The sequence below is a fragment of the Stegostoma tigrinum genome, chromosome 36 (genome assembly GCF_030684315.1).
Source record: "Stegostoma tigrinum isolate sSteTig4 chromosome 36, sSteTig4.hap1, whole genome shotgun sequence".
NCBI lineage: Eukaryota > Metazoa > Chordata > Chondrichthyes > Orectolobiformes > Stegostomatidae > Stegostoma > Stegostoma tigrinum.
This window is the reverse complement of record NC_081389.1, coordinates 1,311,387-1,336,309: the sequence shown is the minus strand read 5'-3', so window position 1 is coordinate 1,336,309 and position 24,923 is coordinate 1,311,387. Positions and strand designations below refer to the sequence as shown.

Here is a 24,923-nt window from a genome sequence, read left to right as displayed (position 1 = left end):
CTGTTCTCAGTAATAGTTTAGTTTCAGACTGGAAAGATTTATTGACATGTTCTGTAGGTTCGGCATTCTCTTTTGATTTTGCAAGAGCAACACGAGTTAAACGGCCACCATTCTTGAGAGACATGATTGGAACATCAAAGAATCGGAATAGCAGTGAGTCATCACCTGTAGAATGGATCGTTACCAATGGAAAGGCATCGACAGAGATTCAGACCAGGATTCAAGCTCAGCAGGAGGAGCTGAACAAGGTGAAAGAAGATTTAATCAGTCAAAAGGTAAGGTTTGAAGAATCAAAACAGCATTATTTATAATTTTCATCATCTTTCCAGATGAGGAGATTGAGCAATGAGAGATGTCATTTGTTAAAGTGGGGAATATTATTTGGGTCAGTTCAGGTTTTGGTTCAAGGAGCCCTTGTTCAGTATGAACCTGTGATATATGTGGCTTGCCCCATGCTTGATACTGACAATAGGCACAAAAGCTTTTTTTTGACATCACAAAGGATTGAAAATCATTTGTTTTAACAACAATGTCCCTTGACCAACTTTACAAAAAATAATGAGCTTGTCATTATCTCATTGTTGTTAGTGGGACAGCTTTGTCAAATTGGCTGCTGTGTTTCTTGCATTGTAGCAAGAACCACATTTCAAAGGAACCTTGGCTGCAATGCACTTTGACTGCCTAAGTAGGAAAGGTACTATATAAACACAAATCTTCGTAAATGTGTGCGCCACAGGATTAAAAGGATGGTAGAAACTTCATTTTAAAAACCTGTGCAGCAGAAATGAATTGTTCGTAAAGGCTTGAAATACTAAAGACAGAAATATGGGCAGTTCAGTAGACGTTTATAAATTTACTGAGGAGATTGGGGATTTATTCACCCATTTAAGACAGAAGTGAAGTTTTTATCCCTGCATAGTGAATCTGTGGAATTCCTTTTTACTGGAGAGACTTGTCAAAGGTAGGTCATTAAGTGTATTCAAGGTTGAAGTAGACAGATCCCCTTTCTGATTATGGAGAATAGGCCAGTGGAGTCGAAAATTATCAGATTAGTCATGATCTCATTGGTGGAACAGACTCAGTGGACCGAATAGCTTGCTTCTGCTTCTGCATTTTACAGCTTTAAGTACAGACCCTCAGGTTATGAAAAGGAAACAATAAGATATTAAGGGGGTTTGATTGCTAAATGCTAGGAAAATTTTTCAGTTCATAGGGAAATCTAGAACAAGGATACATAGTTTCAAAATAAAAGGTCTTCCACTACAGACAAAAGTGAGGCACTTCCCTGAGGGTTATCACTGTTCGCAGAGAGCAGCTGAAACTGATAATGAATATATTCATGACCTGAGTTAGATATATTTTTGATAGCTGAATTTGAGGGTTATAGGGGTCAGAGGGTGAAGTGGACTAAAGACCGCAATTGGATCGTGTTATTGAATGGAGCTTGACGGACCAAATGGTTGCCTCCTCCAATTTCTTATGTTCTTCGATTTGACTTCAAAAAGATAGCAGTGAGCTGCCTACGATTGCTTGGTTTTCTAGGCCATTTTGCAGGACCCTTAAGAGTCAACCACATTATTGGGAGACTGTCACACTAGACAAGACAAAGACAATGCCCTGCATTAGTGAACTTTTTAGGTTTTTATAGCAAATCAATAATTTAATACTCATTATTATTGGAAAAATATTTACTTTAAGATTGTGTGTTTTGAATTTAAGTTTCTCCAACTGCTGTCATGGGATTTGAACTCGTTTTCCCGTAATATTCCTCCTCTTGAATACAGATTTGTTAACATTGCCAATATGCAACCATCCCCTAAATTTTTTTTGCCACAATTTGTGGGAAAGTTAAATATTTTTGAAACTGCAGAAGATACAGGGCTGTGGGGACAGAAGAGGACAGTAGGATTAGCTTTTGATAGTTCTAATAAAAATTGGGCTGAACGGCCAGCTGCCTCTATTTTAACCCTCTCCGAATTAATAAAAATCTAGTAAAATGACAAATTATTAATTCATGTAGAAATTGAAAGACAATCTGATCATTAGTCATTCTGCTGTGTTTTTATAGTTTAGGTTTTGATCTAATTCCAATTAGATTTGTGGGTTAACGTTTTGTTTAGGATTTGACCAACGTCTGGTCTGTGGTGTCCAGACACATGATTTTGTTGGCATGCATATTTCAGAATGCACAAGATTCTTGTATCTGGACATATTATGCAACTCTGTAGTTGGTGAAACAGTTCTTCTGCTGTGCAACAGACGGGTGAAAATATTGTCTGGATTTTAGACACTGAAAGCTGCTTAATTTGAATAACTAAGTGCATGCATTCTTTACCGTTAGTGGTGTGTGCAGACTAAAACGTATGTAAAGTTTTTTTGTAATCATTTGGATCTGCACAACTATTTCAAATTCAGTGGCATTTCAGGAAAAAACAGAACAGTTTTAATGCTAACTTACTCATGGATTTAAAGATGTATTGTAATTGCTCTATTCGTTTGACTGACCCATCGCTTTAATTCTGCTGGAATGCTGTTTAACAGTATTGGCCTTCCTGGAAATAAACCCCAAAGTAGCTGTGCCCCTTTTGTATTTTGTCAACTCTTGGTGCCTTTGGTTTCTCCTCTTGGATTAAACATCCCCTCACCCCTCATTTTGTGTATCCTTCTATTTGAGATTTCATCCTAAATGTGAGAGAGCTTATAAGTGCAAATAATATAACTATGAACATTGTGGCACATGGCGCTTGAGCAAACTAAGACCAATTTTTCCACCAACAGTTACAGTGGTTTAAAATATAACCTCAGGCAGGGCCTGGAGAATACTGTTCCTTTCAGATGGTTCATTTCTACACAGGATTCCTTTTCATTGCTTAATACTACAATAGTGTTACACTACCAGATAATTAAGATTGTATGATAGCAAGATTCCAGCTGTCTTTAATTGAATGTTTCTATCTTGATTATCTGATTATTTAGTTGGTACTTTTGTTTTAAAATCTGCCACCTGATGATTTTGTTTTCTCATTTGCTGAAGACTTGTACACAGTTAGTGAAAGATGTGGAGGTGCTGGTGTTGGACTCGGATGGACAAAGTCAGAAATCACACGCCACCAGCTTATAGTCCAACAGATTTATGAAATTCGTCAGATGCAGTGAGAGGAGAGCACACTTCAAACTTAAAACAAGCAGAGAAATAGGAGTATACCAAAGGTGACAGCTCAGGTCAGACACTGAATTGTAGGTGTGAGGCCTTGTTAAAACTGAGACAGATTCTGGAGCTGGAATGAGGATGGTGTTATTCTGAAAACAGGAATTTATAAAGTTCCACACTGTCTGTGACAACAAATTCTGCTTTTCTAGAACAAAATAGAATCTGTCTGCAAATAAATAAACATCTTGGATGAAATGGTTCGCCCCATAGTTTTGTGTGGGGTGTGGTGAGCTGAGAGTGTGTGGATGGGCTGTGAGACAGTGTGGGGTGGGGGACAAGATGAGTATTCCAAAGTTATACCTACTCATTAAGGATAAGAGATCATACTTATCAAGGTGATGTTCATTCCAGCTTAAAACTCTTAGATTCTGGACACGCAACTACAATTCAGTATCTGACCCGAGATGTCACCTTTTGAATATTCCCATCACTCTGCCTGTTTGAAGTTTTGACGGTTAGGCAGACAGTAATGAAACCTTTAATCGCCTTGGAGGAGTGACTTGAAGCAAATTCTGGAATTTGTAATTCAATCAATCGAAACTTACATCTCCTTTCTAACAGAGTTCTCCATACCCTCCTTCTGCAATTTCTAGAATGCAGGAACGTATTAATGATTAAAGATTCAGCAGGAGGCATTCATTCATCCATTTTAGGTTTGTTAGTTGTATGATCTTTTGTTCTGTCTGCCTCTAAACTCTCTTTGTCTATGTGCTCTTCTCTCACTGCACCTGAAGAAGGGGCTGTGCTATGAAAGCTTGTGATTTCAAATAAACCTGTTAGAATATAACCTGTGATGATAAAGTGTGGATCTGGATGAACACAGCAGGCCAAGTAGCATCTTAGGAGCACAAAAGCTAACGTTTCAGGCCTAGACCCTTCATCAGAAAAGGGGGACGGGGAGAGAGTTCTGAAAACCTGGTGGCGTGTAATTTTTGATTTTTGACAGTTAGCAAACATGGATATCAAAATGACTCTCCTTTATTGATATGCAGTCTGTATTTAATGCTGTATGTGTTTAGGTTATAAGGTGCATTGTGCTGAAATAAATGGCAGATGTTGAATGTTAAGACAAAGTGATGGAGGCGGGTACAGTTAATAGCATCTAAAAGGCATCTTTGTGCTGAATGACTCTGACTGTAAAACTGAGACCTCTTGGGGAGACCACTAGACTAATAGAGAAACACAAATTTTTGGACTGTACTTAAGTTAGAAGGTTTGTGGTTGTGAAAGCTACAGAACAGAGGCTTGATTGCTCCTTGGTTATCCACTTATTATAAATTTATTGAATGCCCAGAGAATAGATTCTCAGTTATAAGTATTAACAACATTCATTGGAACCTACCGAAAACTATGCATATGCTTTGGTGTCTTCAGAAACCAAGCAAGATACTTGGCCAGTTATATCTCATTTATCTTTTCTTTTTGATTTACCCCTTAACTGCCTCTGCATGACTGTCTGTGTATCCTTTTTGACACTGGGTTTAAACCATAGACATTAATTAGTTTACTTTGTTGCTTAACTTTATTCCGCTAAAGCTACTGTATTAATAACAAATTGTAACTTATTTTGTTTAAGCTATGAATTTGGTATGTGGTCTCAGTTATTCAAAAAGTCTGGTTAGGAACCATTGGTATCAATTTTGAGGGTCATTGAATGTTTGAATTTTACTGTGTATTCTGAATACAGGGGTAGGGTGATTGATTTGATTTGGCCGTTTCTCTTTGTTTCGTAACAAAATGTACTGCACAATATTTGTCATAATGAGCTGTTTCATCTAGTCCAGTTCACTAGAGGATGAACTTAGCAGAGGGACTGAAGACTTCAAAACTAATTCACAATTAAATTAGCACTCCTTTATTCTATGATTGTGGCTTCTGCTTCTAAATTGTCCCATACATATGGGTTTCAGCAAAGTCTTTGACAAAGCCCCATGAGGGAAAAGCACTTGGGATGCAGGATAACATGGCAGGTTGGATTCAAAAATTGGCTAAGTGCTGAGAGAGAGAGAGAGGGTAGTGGTAGAAGGCTGTTTGCATATCTGGAGTTGTCTCATGGATCAATGCTGATGCATTACTGTCCGTGATCATCATAAATGTAGAAGAGAGTGTGCAAGGAATGAAAAATAAGTTTATGGATGACACAAAGATTGCTTGGATGGTTGACAGTGAGTAAGAAGGTCATGGGTTATGGGAGGATATAGACAGATTGGTTGGGTAGGCAGATCGATGGCAGGTAGATTTAACCATGATGACTATGTGATGTTGCAGTTTGGAAGAAGAAACAAGACCAGGGAGTACTCAATGAATTGCAGTACATTTTGAAGCTCAGAGGAGAAGAGAGACCTTAGGGTGTTCATCCACAAATTCCTGAAGGTGGCAGCACAGTTAAGAGGGTAGCTAAAAAGGTATAAAGGGCACTTGCCTTTATCAGTCGAGGCATAGATTATCAAAGCAGGTAGGTCATGTTAGAAGAGATAATGGGAACTGCAGATGCTGGAGAATCCAAGATAACAAAATGTGAAGCTGGATAAACACAGCAGGCCAAGCAGCATCTCAGGAACACAAAAGCTGATGTTTCAGGCCTAGACCTTTCTTCAGAGAGGGGGATGGGGAGAGGGAACTGGAATAAATAGGAAGAGAGGGAGAGGTGGACCGAAGATGGAGAGAAAAGAAGATAGGTAGAGAGGAGAGTATAGGTGAGGAGGTAGGGAGGGGATAGATCAGTCCAGTGAAGATGGACAGGTCAAGGAGGCGAGATGAGGTGGTAGGTAGGAAATGGAGGTGCGGCTTGGGGTGGGAGGAAGAGATGGGTGAGAGGAAGAACAGGTTAAGGAAGCAGAGACAGGCTGGGCTGGTTTTGGGATGCAGTGGGGGAAGGGGAGATTTTGAAGCTATGTATGGTATCAATGTGGACTTCACAAGCTTCAAAATCTCCCCTTCCCCACTGCATCACAAAACCAGCCCAGCTCGTCCCCTCCCCCCACTGCATCCCAAAACCAGCCCAGCCTGTCTCCGCTTCCCTAACCTGTTCTTCCTCTCACCCATCCCTTCCTCCCACCTCAAGCCGCACCTCCATTTCCCACCTACCACCTCATCCCGCCTCCTTGACCTGTCCATCTTCCCTGGACTGACCTACCCCCTCCCTACCTCCTCACCTATACTCTCCTCTCTACCTATCTTCTTTTCTCTCCATCTTAGGTCCGCCTCCCCCCCCTCTCCCTATTCATTCCAGTTCCCTCTCCCCATCCCCCCCTCTGATGAAGGGTCTAGGCCCGAAACGTCAGGTCATGTTAGAACTTTGGTTAGGCCACAGCTGGAGTACTGCAGGAAGGTTGTGATCACACTTAGAGTGCAGAGGAGATTCTTGGATAAGCAGTATTGGTCTGTGTCACCAAGCCATCAGTGCTAATCTCTTTAAAGGTCAACCAGAACATCCAGAGTTGATTTAGCGTAGGTGACGTGTGCACACTCGCCTTTGTATTTGAATTGGGCTCTTCCCCATTAGGGAGTTGGCTTTGAGACAGGGAGCATATTTAGAAAGAAAAGGTGTAACTGATGTTTGTGCTAAACTATATATTTACAGTAAAAATGCTGTAAATCTCTGAAAGACTTTTCCTGCCTAATTCAGCAAATGGATATTGGTCTGTTATACAGTAGCAGCCTTTGACATAGAAGCAGTACCAGCAGGAGGGAAGTTGAGAAAGAATCAGTATAGCTGGCAAATGCCAGAGTTACAAGAAGAGGAGTTAGAGGGTGCACACGATGAGCACACATGTGCAGACGTAAGGAAAGTAGACAAGGAGGAGAAGCAAGTTACCTCGGGTGGGGGGGAGGAGGAATCGGTTTTCTTTTGCTTATCTGAAAAGGAGATAGGAAGTATTCAAAGTGTTGGCTGTCTCTAAGGTTTGAGATTATGTGTGAACTGGCTAAAAAGATCTATAAGCTGAAAGAAATATGAATAGCTCAGAGGTATTGAAAAGCTGGGTGTGTTCCCAAAATACAAAAAATATGAAACAGTGTGCAATGGGTTGATTACTTGAAAAGAAAATCTAGAGTGCTACAGCATTGGGACCGGTTCGCTCAAGGAAATTAGATTTGTAGAATGTTATGACTAAGACCAAGCCGATCGCTGCACAAAAGAGTCCCAGCAGAGTCTACAGTAAACCAAGCAATAATCGCCAGTCATCTGATTGACAGGAAGCCCCTTTCAAAAATAAATCTAATATTCACAATGAACTTAGATTGACCACTTTTGAAGAAATCACTCAAGGAGTTTGCACAATACTTCAAATCATTCCATATTGCACAATCTTTCAAAACAACTTCTAGGCTGTTTGCTGATAATTGGACCAATGAAACTCTTAAGGTGAAAACCAGACTCTTGACCTATCCTGGATGAATAAAGAACAGCGTATTGTGGAACTGTGTAGTGTCACATCTGTAACAGAGTGATGTGAATATTTGATTGAGAAGATGCAACTTTATATCAGCTGTGCAAGGTGAAGTTTAGCTTTTTGTTTTAAGTATTGCTTGCCTGTTAATTCCTATGTAATATAAATTGATTTTGCTGCAACCTAAAACCATAGTTGAAGTCTCCCATTAGTTATAAATGTTTGCAGCATAGAAACAATCCCCTTTGGCCCATTGAGTTTGCACTGGTCAAAAACAACCTCTTAAATATTCTAATCTCATTTTCCAGCACTTGGCTGATAGCCTTGTATGCCTTGGCATTGCAAGTGCTCATCTGAATACTATTTAAATGTTATGAGAGTTTCTGCCTTTACTACCCCTACAAAGCAGTATTATCCAGTTTCCCAACACCCTTCTGAACGAATAAAAATTCCTCATGTCCCCTGTAAACCTCGTACCCTGTACCTTAAATCTATGCCCTATGCGTAGTCATTGATTCCTCCACCACAAGAATTTTTTTTTTCCATCTACCCTGCCTTTGTCTCTCATTTTATACGTCTCAATCATGTCCCCCACCTCACTCTCTTCTGCTCCAAGGAGAACACCCCAGGCATTCCAATCTCTCTTCATAATTGAAGCTCTTCAGTCCAGGCAGCATTCCAGTCGATCTCCTCTGCACCGTCGCCAGTACAATCCATCCCTCCAATAATGTGGATTCGTACGATTATCCAGCTGTGACCTAACCGACTGTTTATGCAGTTCCTGCATAATCTCCCTGCTCTTAAACTCTTCTGCCTTGCTAACAAAGAAAAGTGTCCGACCTACTGCCTTCACCATTATCTGCCAGTCTTGTTCCCTTAAAGTACTGGTTGACATGCTTGTCAAGGTTTCTCCGATCCTCCGTGCTTCCTATACTGCTACCACTTACCCTCCTTTGTCTTGTTTGTCATGCTCAAATGCAACGCTTCACACTTATCCGGATTGAATTTCATTTGCCACTGATCAGCCTATCTGACAAAGCCCATTTGTGTTGCCCTGTGTTTTAAGGTATCCTCGCTATTTATCACCCCACTGATTTTTGAATCAACTGCAAATTTACTGATCAACGCTATGTTCAATTCTAACTAATTTATATTTGCCACAAACAGCAAAGGCCCTGACATGGTCCTGGCAGAATCCCACTAGACACAGGATTCCAGTCATAAAAACACCCTTGACCATCGCCGTCTGGATATACAATTCACCAAGTGGCACGAAGCAGTACACTAAATTCCTTTCGATCCCACGGGTGCTTACTTTTGCTATCAGTCACCCATGTGCAACTTTGTCTCCTTGGACTTCAACAAGGCTTTCAATAATGTTGAATGCATTGCCCTCACATACGCACATGATCACCGCTTTGAAAAGTTCAGTCAAGTTGGTCAGACATGGCCTCTCCTTAACAAAACCATGCAGACTATTGGTTAATCCCCGCCTTTCCAAATGCAGATTAATTCCGTCCCTCAGAATTGCTACCTATAGTTTCCCACCATTGTGGTTAAACTGACGAGAGTATAGTTGCCTGGTTTATCCCGTTTGAATTATGGTATTACGTTGGTTGTCCTCCAGTCCTTGGCACCTCTCTGTGGCTGGGAAGGAATTAAAAATTATTGCTAGCATCCTGGTATTTTCTCCCTTGCCTTACTCAGCAGCATTGAATGCATTTCATCCAACCTTGGACATTCATCTACTTTCTCTTATCCAATTCTGTATATCCCTTGATATCAGGGATTCAGTGGATTTGTTGGTCCCACCCATTATCTTTGAAACATGTTGGCTCTCACTGTCCTTACTCCCACCTTTAATATATCCCATTCCTGTGAGACAGATCTGCCTGAAAGTATCGCTGTCAGTCTGCCCAAATCAAACCTGATCTTCTTAAAATCAACCTGCCTCCAGTTTAGAATTGTATCAGAGATAATAGGAACTGCACATGCTGGAGAATCCAAGATAACAAGATGTGGAGCTGGATGAACACAGCAGGCCAAGCAGCACCTTAGGAGCAGGAAAGCTGATGTTTTGGGCCCAAAACGTCAGCTTTCTTGCTCCTAAGATGCTGCTTGGCCTGCTGTGTTCATCTAGCCCCACACCTTGTTATCCAGTTTAGAACTTGATTTCTGGTCTATCCTTGTCCTTTTCTGCAACAATTTTAATTCTAACAGACTTATGATTGCTTTCTGCACAGCTCTTCCCCCACTGATACTTCAACCACTTGCCTAGCTTCATTACATAAAATAAGGTCCTGAACCTCATTGGGCCTTCTACATACTGACTACATCCATCTTGTGAATGCACTGTAAGAATGCTGCTCTCTCTCAGCCTTTTGCATTATGTTAATATTGTGGAAGTTGAAATCACCTTCTATCACTATGATATTACTTCTGTACATCTCAAATCTGATGACTATCTGTTCTTCTATTTCTCTCAGATGTTAGGAGGCATATGCTACACTCCTTTTTGGTTTTATGTCCATCTGACCAAATATGGCCTTCTAAAATTGGGGCAGCACGGTGGCTCATGGTTCGCACGAGGGACCCAGGTTCAATTCCAGCCTCGGTGACTGTCTGTGTGGAGTTTGCATGTTCTCCCCGTGTCTGCATGGGTTTCCTCTGGGCGCTCTGGTTTCCTCCCACAGTCCAAAGATGTGCAGGCTAGGTGGATTGGCCACGCTAAATTGCCCGTAGTGTTCAGGGTTGTGTGGGTTATAGGGGGATGGGTCTGGGTGGGATGCTTCAAAGGGTGGTGTGGACTTGTTGGGCCGAAGGGCCTGTTTCCACGCTGGTGGTATCTAATCTAATCAAAAAATGTCATCCCTCTTTACTGCTGTAATTGATTCCCTGAGCAATATTGTAACATGCCCTCCTGTTAGCTTTATCAATGTCTGTCCTGAAGACCCCCTATCCCGGAAAACTGAACTGCCAGCCCTGCCCCTCAATTTATGCCTGTGGCAGGAATGAAATCATACACCCATGTTTTAATTTGTGGCATCAACTCATTTGCCTTGTTTGTCAAACTTGTTGCATGAAAATAAATACCATCCAACTTTGCTATATGCCCTTAACTTACATGTAATCCCTATGCTGCCTTGCTGTCTCTTCCAGTTTTGAGTGTTCATCTTCCACTGCTGACCCTTCTCTTAGGATCCCGCCCCACTGCCAAGTTAGTTTAAACCCTCCAGAACAGCACTGGCAAATCTCCCTGCAAGGACACTAGTCCCATTCCTGTTCAGGTGCAACCTGTCTGCCTTATACAGGCCCCAGTGTCCTGGAATTCTAAGGCCCTCTCCCTTGCAACCTCTCTCCAGCAACTGAATTAGCCTTTTTTTTTTGCTAACTTGATGTGGAGGTGCCGGTGTTAGACCTGGTTGGGCAAAGTTAGGAGTCACATGACACCAGGTTATAGTCCAACAGGTTTATTTGAAATCACAAGCTTCCAGAATGCTGTCAAAGGAGCAGTGTTGTGAAAGCTTGTGATTTCAAATAAACTTGTTGGACTATAATCTGGTGATGTGTGATTTCTAACTTTATACTAACTTGCATGTGGGACCGGAAGTAATCCAAGGATTACTACCTTTTTAAGTCCTGTTTTATAATCTGCATCCTTGCATCCTTGCATCCTAAATTTTGCTTGCAGGACCTCATCCCTCTTTCTGTCTGTGTTGTTGGTACTAATATGTACCAAGGTCTTTGCTTGCCAGCCCCCTTCAGAATGCCCTGCAACTGTTCATTGATATCCCTGACCCTGGTGTCAGGAAGGTAGCATATCATCCTGGAGTCTCCTTGGCAGAAATGTCTATCTGTTCCCCTTGTCTGATTTAGGCATACAAAATTTAGAGATCTTGAGACTCTTTTCCCATGGCAGATGTTTCTGAGAACAGAGGGCACAAGTTTAAAGTGAGGAGCATGTAGTTGACAAGACATCTGAGAAAAATTATTTCGCCTAGCAGGTGGTAGACATGTGGAATGTGCTGCCTGAGAGGCTGATGGAGGCAATTACTTGTAACATTTAACAAGTGCCTGATGAGTACATAAAATATCAGGGCGTAGTAGGCTGTGGATCAAATGCAGGTTACTATAGTTTGTTGATCAGCATAGACGAGGTAGGTGGAATGGCCTATTTCTATGTTCTATGACGCTATCATGAGAATCTATACCAAATCCAGTTGAGACTTGTGATTTGATAAATTATAAAGGATTTTGATAAGTGTTAAACATTGTGCATCTGATGCAAGCATGAAATATACTATCATGGACATCATGAAAGAACTGGAAAGATTCCAAAAATATTTTTCTGCAAGTTTCATATCAGTTTGGCAATGCCAAATACCTTTACAAGTTATTTCTGAAAAGAATCTAATATATTCAATCGTCACAAAAGGGCAATCTGTCAGAGTAGATTCGGTTTGTGGACAGAAAGGCATAAGTAATTTTGGCTTCAGTTTGATGCCAAGGGGACTTGATAGGGTGGCTGCTGAAAGGATGCCTTCCCATGTGGTAGAGATTAGAACTAGGCCATACAGTTTAAAAATTGGAGAGAGATCTCTGCTTTAAGATAGAAATGAGGGATATACATTTCTGATGGCTGAGTCTGTGGACCCAGCTTTTCCAGAAAATGGTAGAAGCAGGGTCATTGAGTATTTTTAAGGAAGACGTGGGTGGATTCTTGGCTAACAAGGGATTCAGAAGTTTTGATGAATGGTTAGATTCTAACCTCAAGTCCTCAATCAGATCAGCCATGATTTTAGCAAATGGTTGGAGCATAGGAGCAACAGTAGGCCATTGAGCCCTTGATCCTGCATCTTCCTTCAAGAAGAATATAGCAGTTATGTGGCCTAACTCTGTTTGCCTGCCTGGGCCCATATCTTGATACCCTTTCTTAATAAAAATGTATCTATTTCAGATTTAAATTTAACAATTGAATTATTATTGACAGCCATGTGAGGCAGTGTGTTCCAAACCTCCAATGCTGTTTGCGTGTAGAACTGTTTTCCAGCATTTCTCCTGAGAGTCCAACTCAGTCTCACTACCTGACTCTGGCCTCATCTGCTTGTCTGCACCTCCTGGTTAACAGTGCATTGATTTTAAAATTTTCACCCATCTTTCTAATCCGTTTCCTATCTCTGCAGTCTCATCTAGCCCTCCAACTTTTCTGGATATCCGTGCTGCTCCAAGTCTGACATCTTGAGCGTTCCTGATTTCAGCTGTTTTACTGTTGCTGACTGTGCCTTCTGCTGCTTGACCCTCTTGATATGAAATTCCCTTGCTAAACCCCTCTGCCCTCCTTTCTTCTTCTGAGACTTTCATTAAAATCTTTAACCAAGCATTTGGCCTGTGAAGCATCTTGCATTAGCCTAGAAGTGGTAATAAATAAGTACAAATCGTTGTGTGGAATATCAGTTCTGATATATTAATTATAGTAGAGTAGTTAATAATTCTATCAATTTATCAATTACATAAACCTCTTGGATTAGGGTCAATTAACTGTCTGACATTTGATTATTTTCAAAGGAGTTGGTGCGATTGTTACAGCAAACATTGAAACATTCCCAGGAGGAAAAATATTTACTCAACCCTGGTGCTTCAATGGATGAAGGAATGTCTCAGTTTTTGCAGCAGAAAAACCACCAGATACAGGCCCTTAACAATCAGCTGGATCACATTAACCAACAGAAGGACCACATGGAGCAAGAATTAAAAGCTTTTCAAGATAAAATTACTGGGCTGAATGACCAGCTTAACATGTTCAGAGAAACCATTCAAGCCAAAGATGAAGTGATTATGAAATTATCACAGCAGCTCAATGAATGTGAGAACATGCACTCGCCTCCTGGTGTCTTTTCAGGATCTACTGTAGCACCCTCTGTGTACAAGGAACTTCAAGAGTTGGATACTCTAAAGGTATCTCATGATTCTGATGTTTGGACCTTTATTATAAAACTGTCAGTTGTGGCCACAAACAAAGTAGTTATCTCTTTTTAAAAAAAAACACTTGAGTATCCACCTCACCCTGTAAATCATTTGAACAACAGGAGAACTCCACCTTGGCTTTACCACATTACAGGCCAATTTTTTCTCCAATATTTCTATGCAGGATTTTCTGCTCCTCATCAATGCCCCCCCTCCTGCCTGATTATCTCAACCTGTAACATATCATAAGTAATAGGACCAGGAGAAGGCCATATATCCAAATCTTCTTTTTTCCCCCTTCCCCCACCCCATGTACTTGTCTGGCTTCCCTTGAATGTGTCTGTGCTAACTGCTTTAGCTAATCCAAATGTAGCAAGTTCCATATTTTCATCTGGGTTATATCCTTTCTCATAAATTTCCTATTAAAGTTATTTGTGGCTATCTTGTATTTATGGTTAGAAGTTTATGATTCATCCTTCTAAACCTGTGATTGATGAATTCTAATGTTAAGTAGAAGTGTTTTTGAACATAGTCTAAATATATGTTTAATAAAACTTCTTTGTTAAAATGTATTTATATGGAATTTTACTAATCTGGCGAGGTTATACTGTTATGACTCACTTGTTTTGCTGCCCTTAATTTTATGAATCTGCGTCTACAACTCTTTGCTTACTCGATTTGTTTTCTAAGGAGTATATAATCTCCTACTGCCATCTCACACTTTATTTGCCAATTGCACTCATACTCTAAAAGTTTAATATAGTCTTGGATTTTGCTGCTGTGTCCAGAATTCCCCAATTTGATGACATCTGTGTTTTATGAAATTATATTTGATTGTTGAGCTTAAACTATGAATGGTGGATAATAATGATTTCTGTGGGGACTGTTCGGCACCACTTGAATCTTCAACAGTCTGAATTACCGTTTGTTTCCATTTACTTTTTTAAAATCAGTTCACTATCTATTGCACTCCTTTTTTTTTACCTTTTTGTCACAAATCTACAGTGTGCCACCTTTAATGAAGGCTGTCTGAAAATCTATGTATTGCTTTTGTATCCAAGTTTTGACTTGAGTTATGCAACTGAGGACAAAAGCTGGTTGTTTAAACATTGCAAATTTGGTTCTGTGTCAATCTTGTAGAGCTTGTCAAATGCAAGCTGATTCTCCTTTCCCCACCTTTTTCAATTAATCTGCTTTCACCCATTTGTTATACACTTAGTATACACATATAAGTGTTGGGAGGGATCCAAACTGATGTGTGTTTTTGTTCAGACGTGTATGTCATTCTCCTCACTGTTGATCAGTTAACTCGGTTGACTGGATGGTATTTGCGATGCAAGCTAGCTCCAAGAGCGTAGGTTCAATTCCTGAGCCAGCTGAGGTAACCATGAAGATCCCAGCTTCTCGGTTGCCCCTTGCCTGAGGCGTGGTAACCCTCAGATTAAACTCCCCTCCCATTGTCTCTCTTCCTGTGGTCCTCTGGGACTATTGCAATTTTACCTTACCCAAGTTTTAAAGAAAGCTGGAACACTACAGAGGCACAGATGTTTAATTGTATTCGACTCACAGGCACATGAGAAGCCAGTCTTTCTGATCCTTGATTAGAAAACCTAAGTGGTGTGATCTGTGCATTATTTTGTTCTCTTTTCTTCCTTCCTGCCCCTCCAACAAACATGCGCACATTACTTTCTATTATTTGTTATTTCAATTTGTCTGTGATGGAATGCTATTTTTCAAAGTAACCATTATTCTCATTTCTTTCTCTAGGACAGTCTTCAGGGTTATAAGACACAGAACAAATTCCTTAACAAGGAGATTCTGGAACTGTCAGCACTTAAGCGGAATGCTGAAATTAGGGAGAAAGCTCTGGAAGCAAAGGTATTTTGACTGTGGTGTTTGTCTTAACCTTCGGCTTTAAGGTCCATTGAATATTTCTTAGTGTTAAATACTAATTCTCATCAAATATGCATGCGTACTGTAAATCTCACTGCCAACTTGATTAGTTAGCTAATGTACACTGCAATAAATATGGAAATTAGTGAATGCTTAACGTCTTGAGTAGAATTGACCATGGGGTGTAAGTAAGAATATTCTCTCATAGCCTCCAATGTCTCACTATCTAAATCTTTTGCTTTCTGTCATGAACATTACAAATATTTTTCTCTTCCTCTCATCCATGTTGCTGTTGAACTGAAATAGAGACACTGCTCCAAATTTATTTTTTCCCATGAGTTGCTGATCTCCTTCAGTCATTACTTGCTCTCTGAATCTTCAGGATGGTATCTTGGTATTACTAATACTTCTTGACTTACCTCCAGTTGTTTCTTTAATGCTTTTTAGCCTTTACGATAGCTTGCGTTCTGCATTTCTTTCATCCAGGTTGCTCAACTTAATTTTTTAAACAAAAGGTACAGGTACAAACTCAACGCAAGGGAAAAACAATATCATGTGGAATAGTTTGTGTTGTATACATTCTGAACCATACCATTTCCTTGTCAAAAATGCAAGGTTGCAAGTGGTGTTTAGAGGATCTGTGGCCCATACTTGGATTGGAGAGATCTGCTGATGCCAAGTGCCGAGCAATGGGAACCAGCTGAAATCCAGCCATGTGTCTCAGTCACAGCATCTCTGCCATCTGCTGTCTGTGTTGGACATATGTATTTCACATTCTTCCTTAATCTGAATTTGCCAAAGTGTGAGTGATTCAACTTGGACAGTCCTGTGCAGTATAATTTAAACGTTTTTAAGTTTAACCTTGAGAATTGCAAAATAAGGGAATGTAAAGTGTGGTAAATGTTCTGTCAGTGTTGTGACTGATTTTTTGCAACTTTTAAGATGTAGTGATTTCAGACTTGGCTGAGTTCTGTGACTGTTTTCTTTATTTGCTAGGCGATGTTTCTAAATTACACTTTAAAATTTAATTATTCGCTATGTTTTAATAAACAATTATCTTTTTCTTTACAAAATTGTGTACAGCAATCATGAATTGGAAGGCAGGAAGCTAGAATTCGTTACAAAAAGGAAATAAGGTGGGGGAAGAGTGCATAGTCCCTTTAAGAGGTGATGTGCTTTTCTAAGCTCAAAAGCTTGAACAAAAATGTGTCAATGAGCAGCTGAACAGGTACAGCCAGTTCTGAAATTGAAACATGTATCAATTGGTTGTGTGAATGGTAACCTTAGGCTTGTTTTGGCAACTAGCTGGAATCAGCCAATTAATTTAAGCCAAGTACTTAACGATTGAATGGCGATTGAATTTAAATCTGATGATTTTAACAATCTTGGACCAATGCCCTTGTGAGAACTTTGATATATCATTCAAAATATATAAGGAGAGAGCTGTGAAAATTGGGAGAAAGCAAACTGCCATCTGACAAATAAGCACTGAACTCTCAAGAAATTGCTAAGTGCTCTCAGAAATCACCATCTTATGCATCACATGTACCACGGCACTTCTAACTAAGTCTTCACAGGAACAGAATTGCCTAATCGTATTTTGTACTCATTTGGTACTTATTATGCACCGTAGATGTAAACCACATTACAAACCCAGTAATGTGTCCCTGTAACTATCCAAATGTAAATTGGTACAAGTAGCTTATGAGAAATTAGGCCTTCCATAACCAGATGAGTATAAAATCAGACAATACAGTCACCTAGTTACTTACTGAAGATGGGGAGGGCCTAAAAAGAAACATTTGCTCAATGCTCAGCATCTTGCTAGAGCGATCGCGACCCTCAATGCTTATCATTTAATATCATCAATCAATCTCACCAATCAACTTACATGGAACATGTCACTGAGAATGGAGCTAAGGCGGTTCACAGAAGTGTATTTGTTCAAAAATTGATGGGATTCGCAGAAGGAAGTATTAGTAATGCTAAGGTCAGGCTCAACTGTCCAAGTGGTGGGCACGTTGTGGAGTGGATCCTGAGGGATGGGATTTACATGTATTTCTAAAGGCAAGGACTTATTAGGGATAGTCAATATGGCTTTGTGCTTGGGAAATCGTGTCTCACTAACTTGATTATGTTTTTTGGAGAAATAATAGAACATAGAACAATACAGTGCAGAACAGGCCCTTCGGCCCTCGATGTTGCGCCGACCTGTGAACTAATCTAAGCCCCTCCCCCTACACTATCCCGTCATCATGGATAAGCATATGGACGTACATGGAATAGTGTAGGTTAGATGGGCTTGAGATCGGTATGACAGGTCGGCACAAAATCGAGGGCTGAAGGGCCTGTACTGTGCTGTAATGTTCTATGTTCTATCATCCGTATGCTTATCCAAGGACTGTTTAAATGCCCCTAATGTGGCTGAGTTCACTACATTGGCAGGCAGGGCGTTCCACGCCCTTACCACTCTCCGAGTAAAGAACCTGCCTCTGACGTCTGTCTTTAAATCTATTACCCCACAATTTGTAGCTATGCCCCCTCATACAAGCTGATGTCATCGTCCTAGGAAAAAGACTCTCACTGTCCACCCTATCTAATCCTCTGATCATCTTGTATGTCTCTATTAATACTCTTCTTAGCCTCCTTCTCTCCAATGAGAATAGACCTAAGTCCCTCAGCCTATTTTCATAGGGCCTGTGCTCCAGACCAGGCAACTTCCTGGTAAATCTCCTTTGCACCTTTTCCAATGCTTCCACATCCTGTAATGGGGCGACCAGAACTGCATGCAGTATTCCAAATGAGGCCGCACTAGCGTTTTGTACAGTTGCAGCATGACATCACGGCTCTGGAACTCAATCCCTCTACCAATAAAACCTACCACACCATAAGCCGCCTTAAGAGCACTATCAACCCGGGTGGCAACTTTCAGGGATCTATGCACATGGACACCAAGAACCATCAGCACATCCACACTACCAAGAATCTTTCCATTGACCCAGTATTCTGCCTTCCTATTATTCCTCCCAAAGTGAATCACCTCACATTTATCTGTATTAAACTCCATTTGCCACCTTTTAGCCCAGTTCTGCACTTTATCCAAGTCTCCCTACAACCTGCAACGTTCTTCCACACTGTCCACCACTCCACCGACTTTAGTGTCATCTGCAAACTTACAACCCATCCACCTGTGCCTGTGTGTGTGTGTGTGTGTGTGTGTAAGGATGGAATATTTTCCAGCTGAATATTTTCCATCAACCACCACTCGTTGCCTTCTTACAGAAAGCCAGTTTCTAATGCAAACTGCTAAATCTCCCTCAATCCTGTGCCTCTGTATTTTCTCCAATAGCCTACCATGTGGAACCTTGTCAAAGGCTTTAATGAAGTCCATGTACTCCACGTCAACTGCCCTTCCCTCATCCATATGCTTGGTCACCTTCTCAAAAAAACTCAATGAGGTTTGTGAGACACGATGAAAGTGAGCAGTGGGTGTGCTCTATATGGACTTCAGTAAGCTATTCAGCAGGGTCCTGCATGATAGGCTGATTAGCAAGATTGGAACATGTGGAATGCAGAGAAAACTAGCCATTTGGATACAGAACTGACTTGAAGGTAGGAGACAGAGGGTGGTGGTGAAGGATTGCTTTTTAGACTGGACCAGTGGTGTGCCATAAGGAGCAGTGCTGGGACCACTGCTTTTTGTCATTTAAATAAATTATTTGGATGTGAATATAGGGGATGTTTAGTAAGTTGGCAGATGACACCAAATTTGGTGTAGTGGACAGCAAAGAAGGTTACCTCAGAGTACAATGGGTTCTTGATCAGATGGGCTGGTAGGATGTGGATTTGCGGCTGGAGATTAATTTAGATAAATGTGAGATGCTGAATTTTGGAAAGGCAAATCAAGGCAGGACATATACATTCAGTGGTAAAATCCCGAGGAGTGTTGCTGAACAAAGAGACCTTGGAGTGCAAGTTCATAGTTCTTTTGAAAATGGAGTCAGATATGAAGATGGCTTTTGCTATGCTTGCATTTTCTTGGTTCAGTGCATTGACTGTAGGAGTTGGAAGGTCATGTTGTGGCTGTGGTTTGGCCACTTTTGGAATACTGCATTCAGTTCTGGTCTCTCTGCTATGGGAAAGGCATTGTGAAACTTGAAAGGGTTCAGCAGAAATTTAGAAGGATGTTGCCAGGGTTGGAGGGTTTGAGCTGTAAGGAAAGGCTGAATATGCTGCGGCTTCAGAGGCTGAGGGGTGAGTTTAGAGGCTTATAAAATCATGAGAAACATTGGTAAGTTGAATAGCCAAGGTCTTTTCCATGGGGTGAGGGAATCCAGAACTAGAGGGCGTAGGTTTAAGGTGAGAGGGGAAGGGTATAAAAGGTGCACCTTCTTCATGCAGGGGGTGGTGCATGTATGGCATGAGCTACCAGAGGTTGGTACAATTACAGCATTTAAAAGGCATCTGGATGGGTATATGAATACAAAGGATCAAAGGGATATGGGCACAATGAAGACAGACGGCACTAGATTAATTTAGGATATCTGGTTGGTGGGGACAAGTTGAACCAATGAGTCTGCTTCCATGCTGTACATCTCTGTAACTCCTGTTTTAAGCAGTACTGTAAAGGAAGAGAGGGAGAAGTGCAAAGTCAGATTTTGGCAAGAGAATTTGAGGATGATGGCCTGGGTCGTACTAAACTAGTTAATGTACAGGGTGTAGAGCTGATGAACATAGCAGGCCAAGCAGCATCAGAAGAGTGGGAAGACTGACGTTTCGGGCCTAGACCCTTCTTCAGAAAGGGTCATTTCTGAAGAAGGGCCTAGGCCTGAAATGTCAGCCTTCCGGCTCCTCTGCTGCTTGGCCTACTGTGCATCCGCCTCTACACTTTATCACAGATTCTCTAGCATCTGCAGTTCCTCCTATCTCTAGTTACTGCACAGATCTGGTTTTAACAAATTGGCAATAAAACTAACTGCTGTTATCACCAAAATTTGTCTTGTATGAACTTATGTCTCTCACCTTAGATAAATTGTCCTGCATTTTTAGATGTAGTTTGTGGTTTTGTGCAATATTTGGCGTGTTGTCAGTGCTTTTTTTTTAGTAACTGACTAACCTATTATAAAGTTTGCTGCAGTATTTGCTCAGAAAAAGGAAACCGTTTATTTATGACTTGTGTATAGATTACACTGGACATACAGCATATTCAGTCCAATCTTCCATATAGGTGTTCATGTTCCACTTGAACATACTTTATTTCTTAAAAATTTATCATCATAATCCTTTTATCCCTTCTTCATTCGTTTGTATATCTTCTCTTTATTAAAGTGTTCATCTCAGTAGAGTAGGCCACATTATCGTTACTCTGGATAAAGCAGCTTTTTCTCAGTTCCCTATTGAATTTCTTGTATCTCGTATTAGTGGATTCTTGATATCCACATCCTCATATGTGGAAGTATTCTTTCAGTATCACGCTATCAAAATCTTCTATAATTTTAAAGACCTTTGCTAGGTCACTTCAGCCATTTATTTTCAAATGAAAAGAGACCCTTTCCTTTCAGTCCTTTCCTTTATCGAGCACTTATTAAACAATGCAGATAAATGTCATCTACTGCATTGCCAAAGTCTATTTTCTGTTATGACTTCAAGAAATTAAATAAAGTTGGCCAAACAAGTTTTTCCCTTTGAAATCCATGTTGACTCTTGGCAATTGTGTATCTCTCTTTTCTAGATCTTCTATTCTGTGCTTTAGTAAAAATATCTGTTTCTGTCATTGAAGTTAAATCGACTGCTCTATACTTGCCCTATTGTCTTCCTTAAATACGGGAATTACATTAGCTGGCTGCCATTTTTTGACACTGCATTCCTTCATCTCACCCCACCTCTGGCTTTTATCTAGATATTTCCATGGTGCGTATGTGATTTACATCAAATAGTCCTTGCCATAGAAAGTGGCAAGCAAAAATTAACATTTATGGAATTTATGGAAAGTTAGCCATGCTAGGCATTGTTTAGGCATGTTACGAAACATCCTCCAGGGCAGATTGTACCTCCTGGCCTTGGGGCACATACACTTCAACAACACCAGAAGATCCTATATGAAGGTAAATTATAATAAAAGCAAAATAGTAAATAAAGGGTGGCTCAGTGGTTAGCACTGCAGCCTCACAGCACCAGGGACCTGGGTTCAATTCCACCCTTGGGGGACTGCTTGCATGGAGTTTGCTCATTCTCCCTGTGTCAGTGTGGGTTTCCTCTGGGTACTCCAGTTTCCTCCCACAGTCCAAAGATGTACAGGCTAGGTGAATTGACCATGCTAAATTGCCCATAGTGTTCAGGGATGTGTAGATTAGGGGGAATGGGTCTGGAGGGGATGCTGTGATGGTCAGTATGGAGTTGTTGAGCCAAATTCTATGATTTGGTACAATATTGTGATGCTGGAAATCTGAAACAGACACAATGCTGGAAAAACTCTGGGTCTGGCAGCATCTGTGGAGAGAGAAGCAGAGCTAATATGCCGCCTTCAGAACAAGGCAAATTATAAACTTGGTTGGGAGATAAAAGGCCGTGAGTTCATCAGAATACTTTTATATGTATTTATCTATGGTTCCTGGAAGCCAAGAGCATTGCTGTTCTACCCTACAGTGATTATTTTGATACACAGTTAACACTTTACAGAGACAAACTTTTCTAAATAAATGCTGCTTATTTTTGAATGTGCCCGATGTGTAACCCATGCTATTTATGTAATTAACTTCATTAACTGAGTGATCTTTGTCTTCCCAATACCTGAAAATGTTGCAATTTGACGGAAACCCATCAAGTAGACAGGTATTGTTATTTCTAATATTTTGTAATATTGTGTACATGTGATCAAATTTCCCTCCAGCATCACTCTTAAAATGATAGTAAGAATCAACGATGCTGGTGCTCCTCTGATGTTGCCTGGCCTGCTATGTTCCCCCAGCTCCACGCTGTGTTATTTCACTCTTGAAATGTTGCTTTTGAACCTAATTAGCTCATATCCTTTTCACAGAAAAGTGAAACAAGTTGCTGCTTTATTGCCTTAAGAATTTGACAGAAAGCTCTGGATAGGCAGGCAGCCTGCAGGTGGGAAGATTATAAGTGAGTCTGAAAATGAGTACAAATAAACATCTGACAAGTGAGAATAAAGAAATGAAACGCTCAATATATTCTTGCAAAATCTTTTCATCTGATATCTTGTTTTAACAGTCTACCTCATTTGTGCAAAAAGCTGTTGCACCATTTCTGGCCTTGATGTGTGAACTTCCTGGCGACTTTTGAGCCCGCATACAAATGTTCAAACAAACTTTAATATATTAAGTCAGAACACTTGTACACTCTACAATGTATTTCTTACACTCCGCATTAACTTGGCAAATGCAGGTTCACAATCCACATGCACATCAAAAATCAAATGTGACCAAGGCATGAATCCTATGAGTTTCTCAGCAAACTTCACCCCAGATGTAACTGATAGTGGGTCATCAAATCTAGTTAAACATCAATGGGTTACAGTTCATTACTTTTGTTGGTCTGACCTCGAAACTACCCTGAGCCACTTTCATGGACTTTCAGTGATGCCCCTATTGTGGTTGGTGCTTTAGGGTGGCTTTGACATTAAAGGTCAGGAATGTCTAAAAGTTGACAGTGTAGTACGTGTGCACAGGCATGACTCTAGCTTTTTGCTGATAGCCAGCTTCACCAATCTAAAGATTTCTTCGTGGTTTTCCCTGAACTCAGTTGCATCAGTTCAGTTGCATCAAGTAAACACTGCTTTATCGGCTTTCCAACCTCAACTATCAGCCGTCAGACCTGTTAATTGGACCTGTTTTTGTGTGAGCCATCACAACTTTTTGTAAGCCCTGACTGTAACACCCAGCAGTCTAATAACTCCGAAACTATTTGTGAATTCTATCAGCACCGACATGCCTAACTGCTGTTGGGGTTTCACTTGCTGTTTCCTACGTAGGAAGTCAGTCACATTGCTGTTTGTGAAATTGGAAATTGACTGTCGCAGTTCCTACAAGATTACATTAAAATTTCCATTACAACAGTGTCTACACTTCAAAGTTTGACTATAAAGTGCTTTGAAATATTCTGAAGTGCTTCAGGAACATGGATCTCACATAAACTGAATTTACAGAAAAAATTATCCTTTCTCCGTCTAGTCTCTTTTTCTTATAGACGTTAATGACCTTCAGTGCCTATCTGTAATCTTTTGAACTGCTGTTCAATGACCCCTGCACTTTCCTTAATGACCTATTAAAAGCCTTGCAATAAACCTCTCCCCGTTTGTGAACAGAATTGAATGTTGCCACCTAGCAATAGTTGAAACTCTGTGTGCTATAAATGTTGCCAGTCACAGGTTGTCAGTTTAGAGATAATGGGAACTGCAGATGCTGGAGAATCCAACATAATAAAGTGTGGAGCTGGATGAACACAGCAGGCCAAGCAGCATCTCAGGAGCACAAAAGCTGACGTTTCGGGCCTAGACCCTTCATCAGAGTTGGGGATGGGGTGAGGGTTCTGGAATAAATAGGGAGAGGGGGGAGACAGACTGAAGATGGAGAGAAAAGAAGATAGGTGGAGAGGAGAGTATAGGTAGGGAGGGGACAGGTCAGTCCAGGGAAGATGGACAGGTCAAGGAGGTGGGATGAGGTTAGTAGGTAGGAAATGGAGGTGCGGCTTGGGGTGGGAGGAAGGGATGGGTGAGAGGAAGAACAGGTGAGGGAGGCAGAGACAGGCTGGGCTGGTTTTGGGATGCAGTGGGCGGAGGGGACAAACTGGGCTGGTTTTGGGATGCGGTGGGGAAAGGGGAGATTTTGAAGCTGGTGAAGTCCACATTGATACCATTGGGCTGCAGGGTTCCCAAGTGGAATATGAGTTGCTGTTCCTGCAACCTTCGGGTGGCACCATTGTGGCACTGCAGGAGGCCCATGATGGACATGTCATCTAAAGAATGGGAGGGGGAGTTGAAATGGTTTGCGACTGGGAGGTGCAGTTGTTTATTGCGAACCGAGTGGAGGTGTTCTGCAAAGCAGTCCCCAAGCCTCTGCTTGGTTTCCCCAATGTAGAGGAAGCCACACCGGGTACAATGGATACAGTATACCACATTAGCAGATGTGCAGGTGAACCTCTGCTTAATATGGAAAGTCATCTTGGGGCCTGGGATAGGGGTGAGGGAGGAGGTGTGGTGGCAAGTGTAGCACTTCCTGTGGTTGCAGGGGAAGGTGCTGGGTGTGATGGGGTTGGAGGGCGGTGTGGAGCGAACAAGGGAGTCACGGAGAGAGTGGTCTCTCCAGAAAGCAGACAAGGGTGGGGATGGAAAAATGCCTTGGGTGGTGGGGTCAGATTGTAGATGGCGGAAGTGTCGGAGGATGATGCGTTGTATCCGGAGGTTGGTGGGGTGGTGTGAGAGAACGAGGGGGATCCTCTTTGGG

General features: G+C 41.2%; 1 protein-coding gene across 4 annotated transcripts in view; it reads left to right on the top strand.

Annotated features, from left to right (window-relative positions):
* Positions 1-24,923, top strand: part of tbc1d2b (TBC1 domain family, member 2B) — a 137,995-nt gene that overhangs the window by 71,498 nt on the left and 41,574 nt on the right. For all 4 annotated transcript variants that reach the window (XM_059640115.1, XM_048520901.2, XM_059640116.1 and 1 more), the window contains 3 exons: positions 58-275; positions 13,168-13,557; positions 15,334-15,444. In XM_059640115.1, coding sequence (XP_059496098.1) covers positions 58-275; positions 13,168-13,557; positions 15,334-15,444 — 719 coding nt within the window. The remainder of the gene's footprint in view (positions 1-57; positions 276-13,167; positions 13,558-15,333; positions 15,445-24,923) is intronic.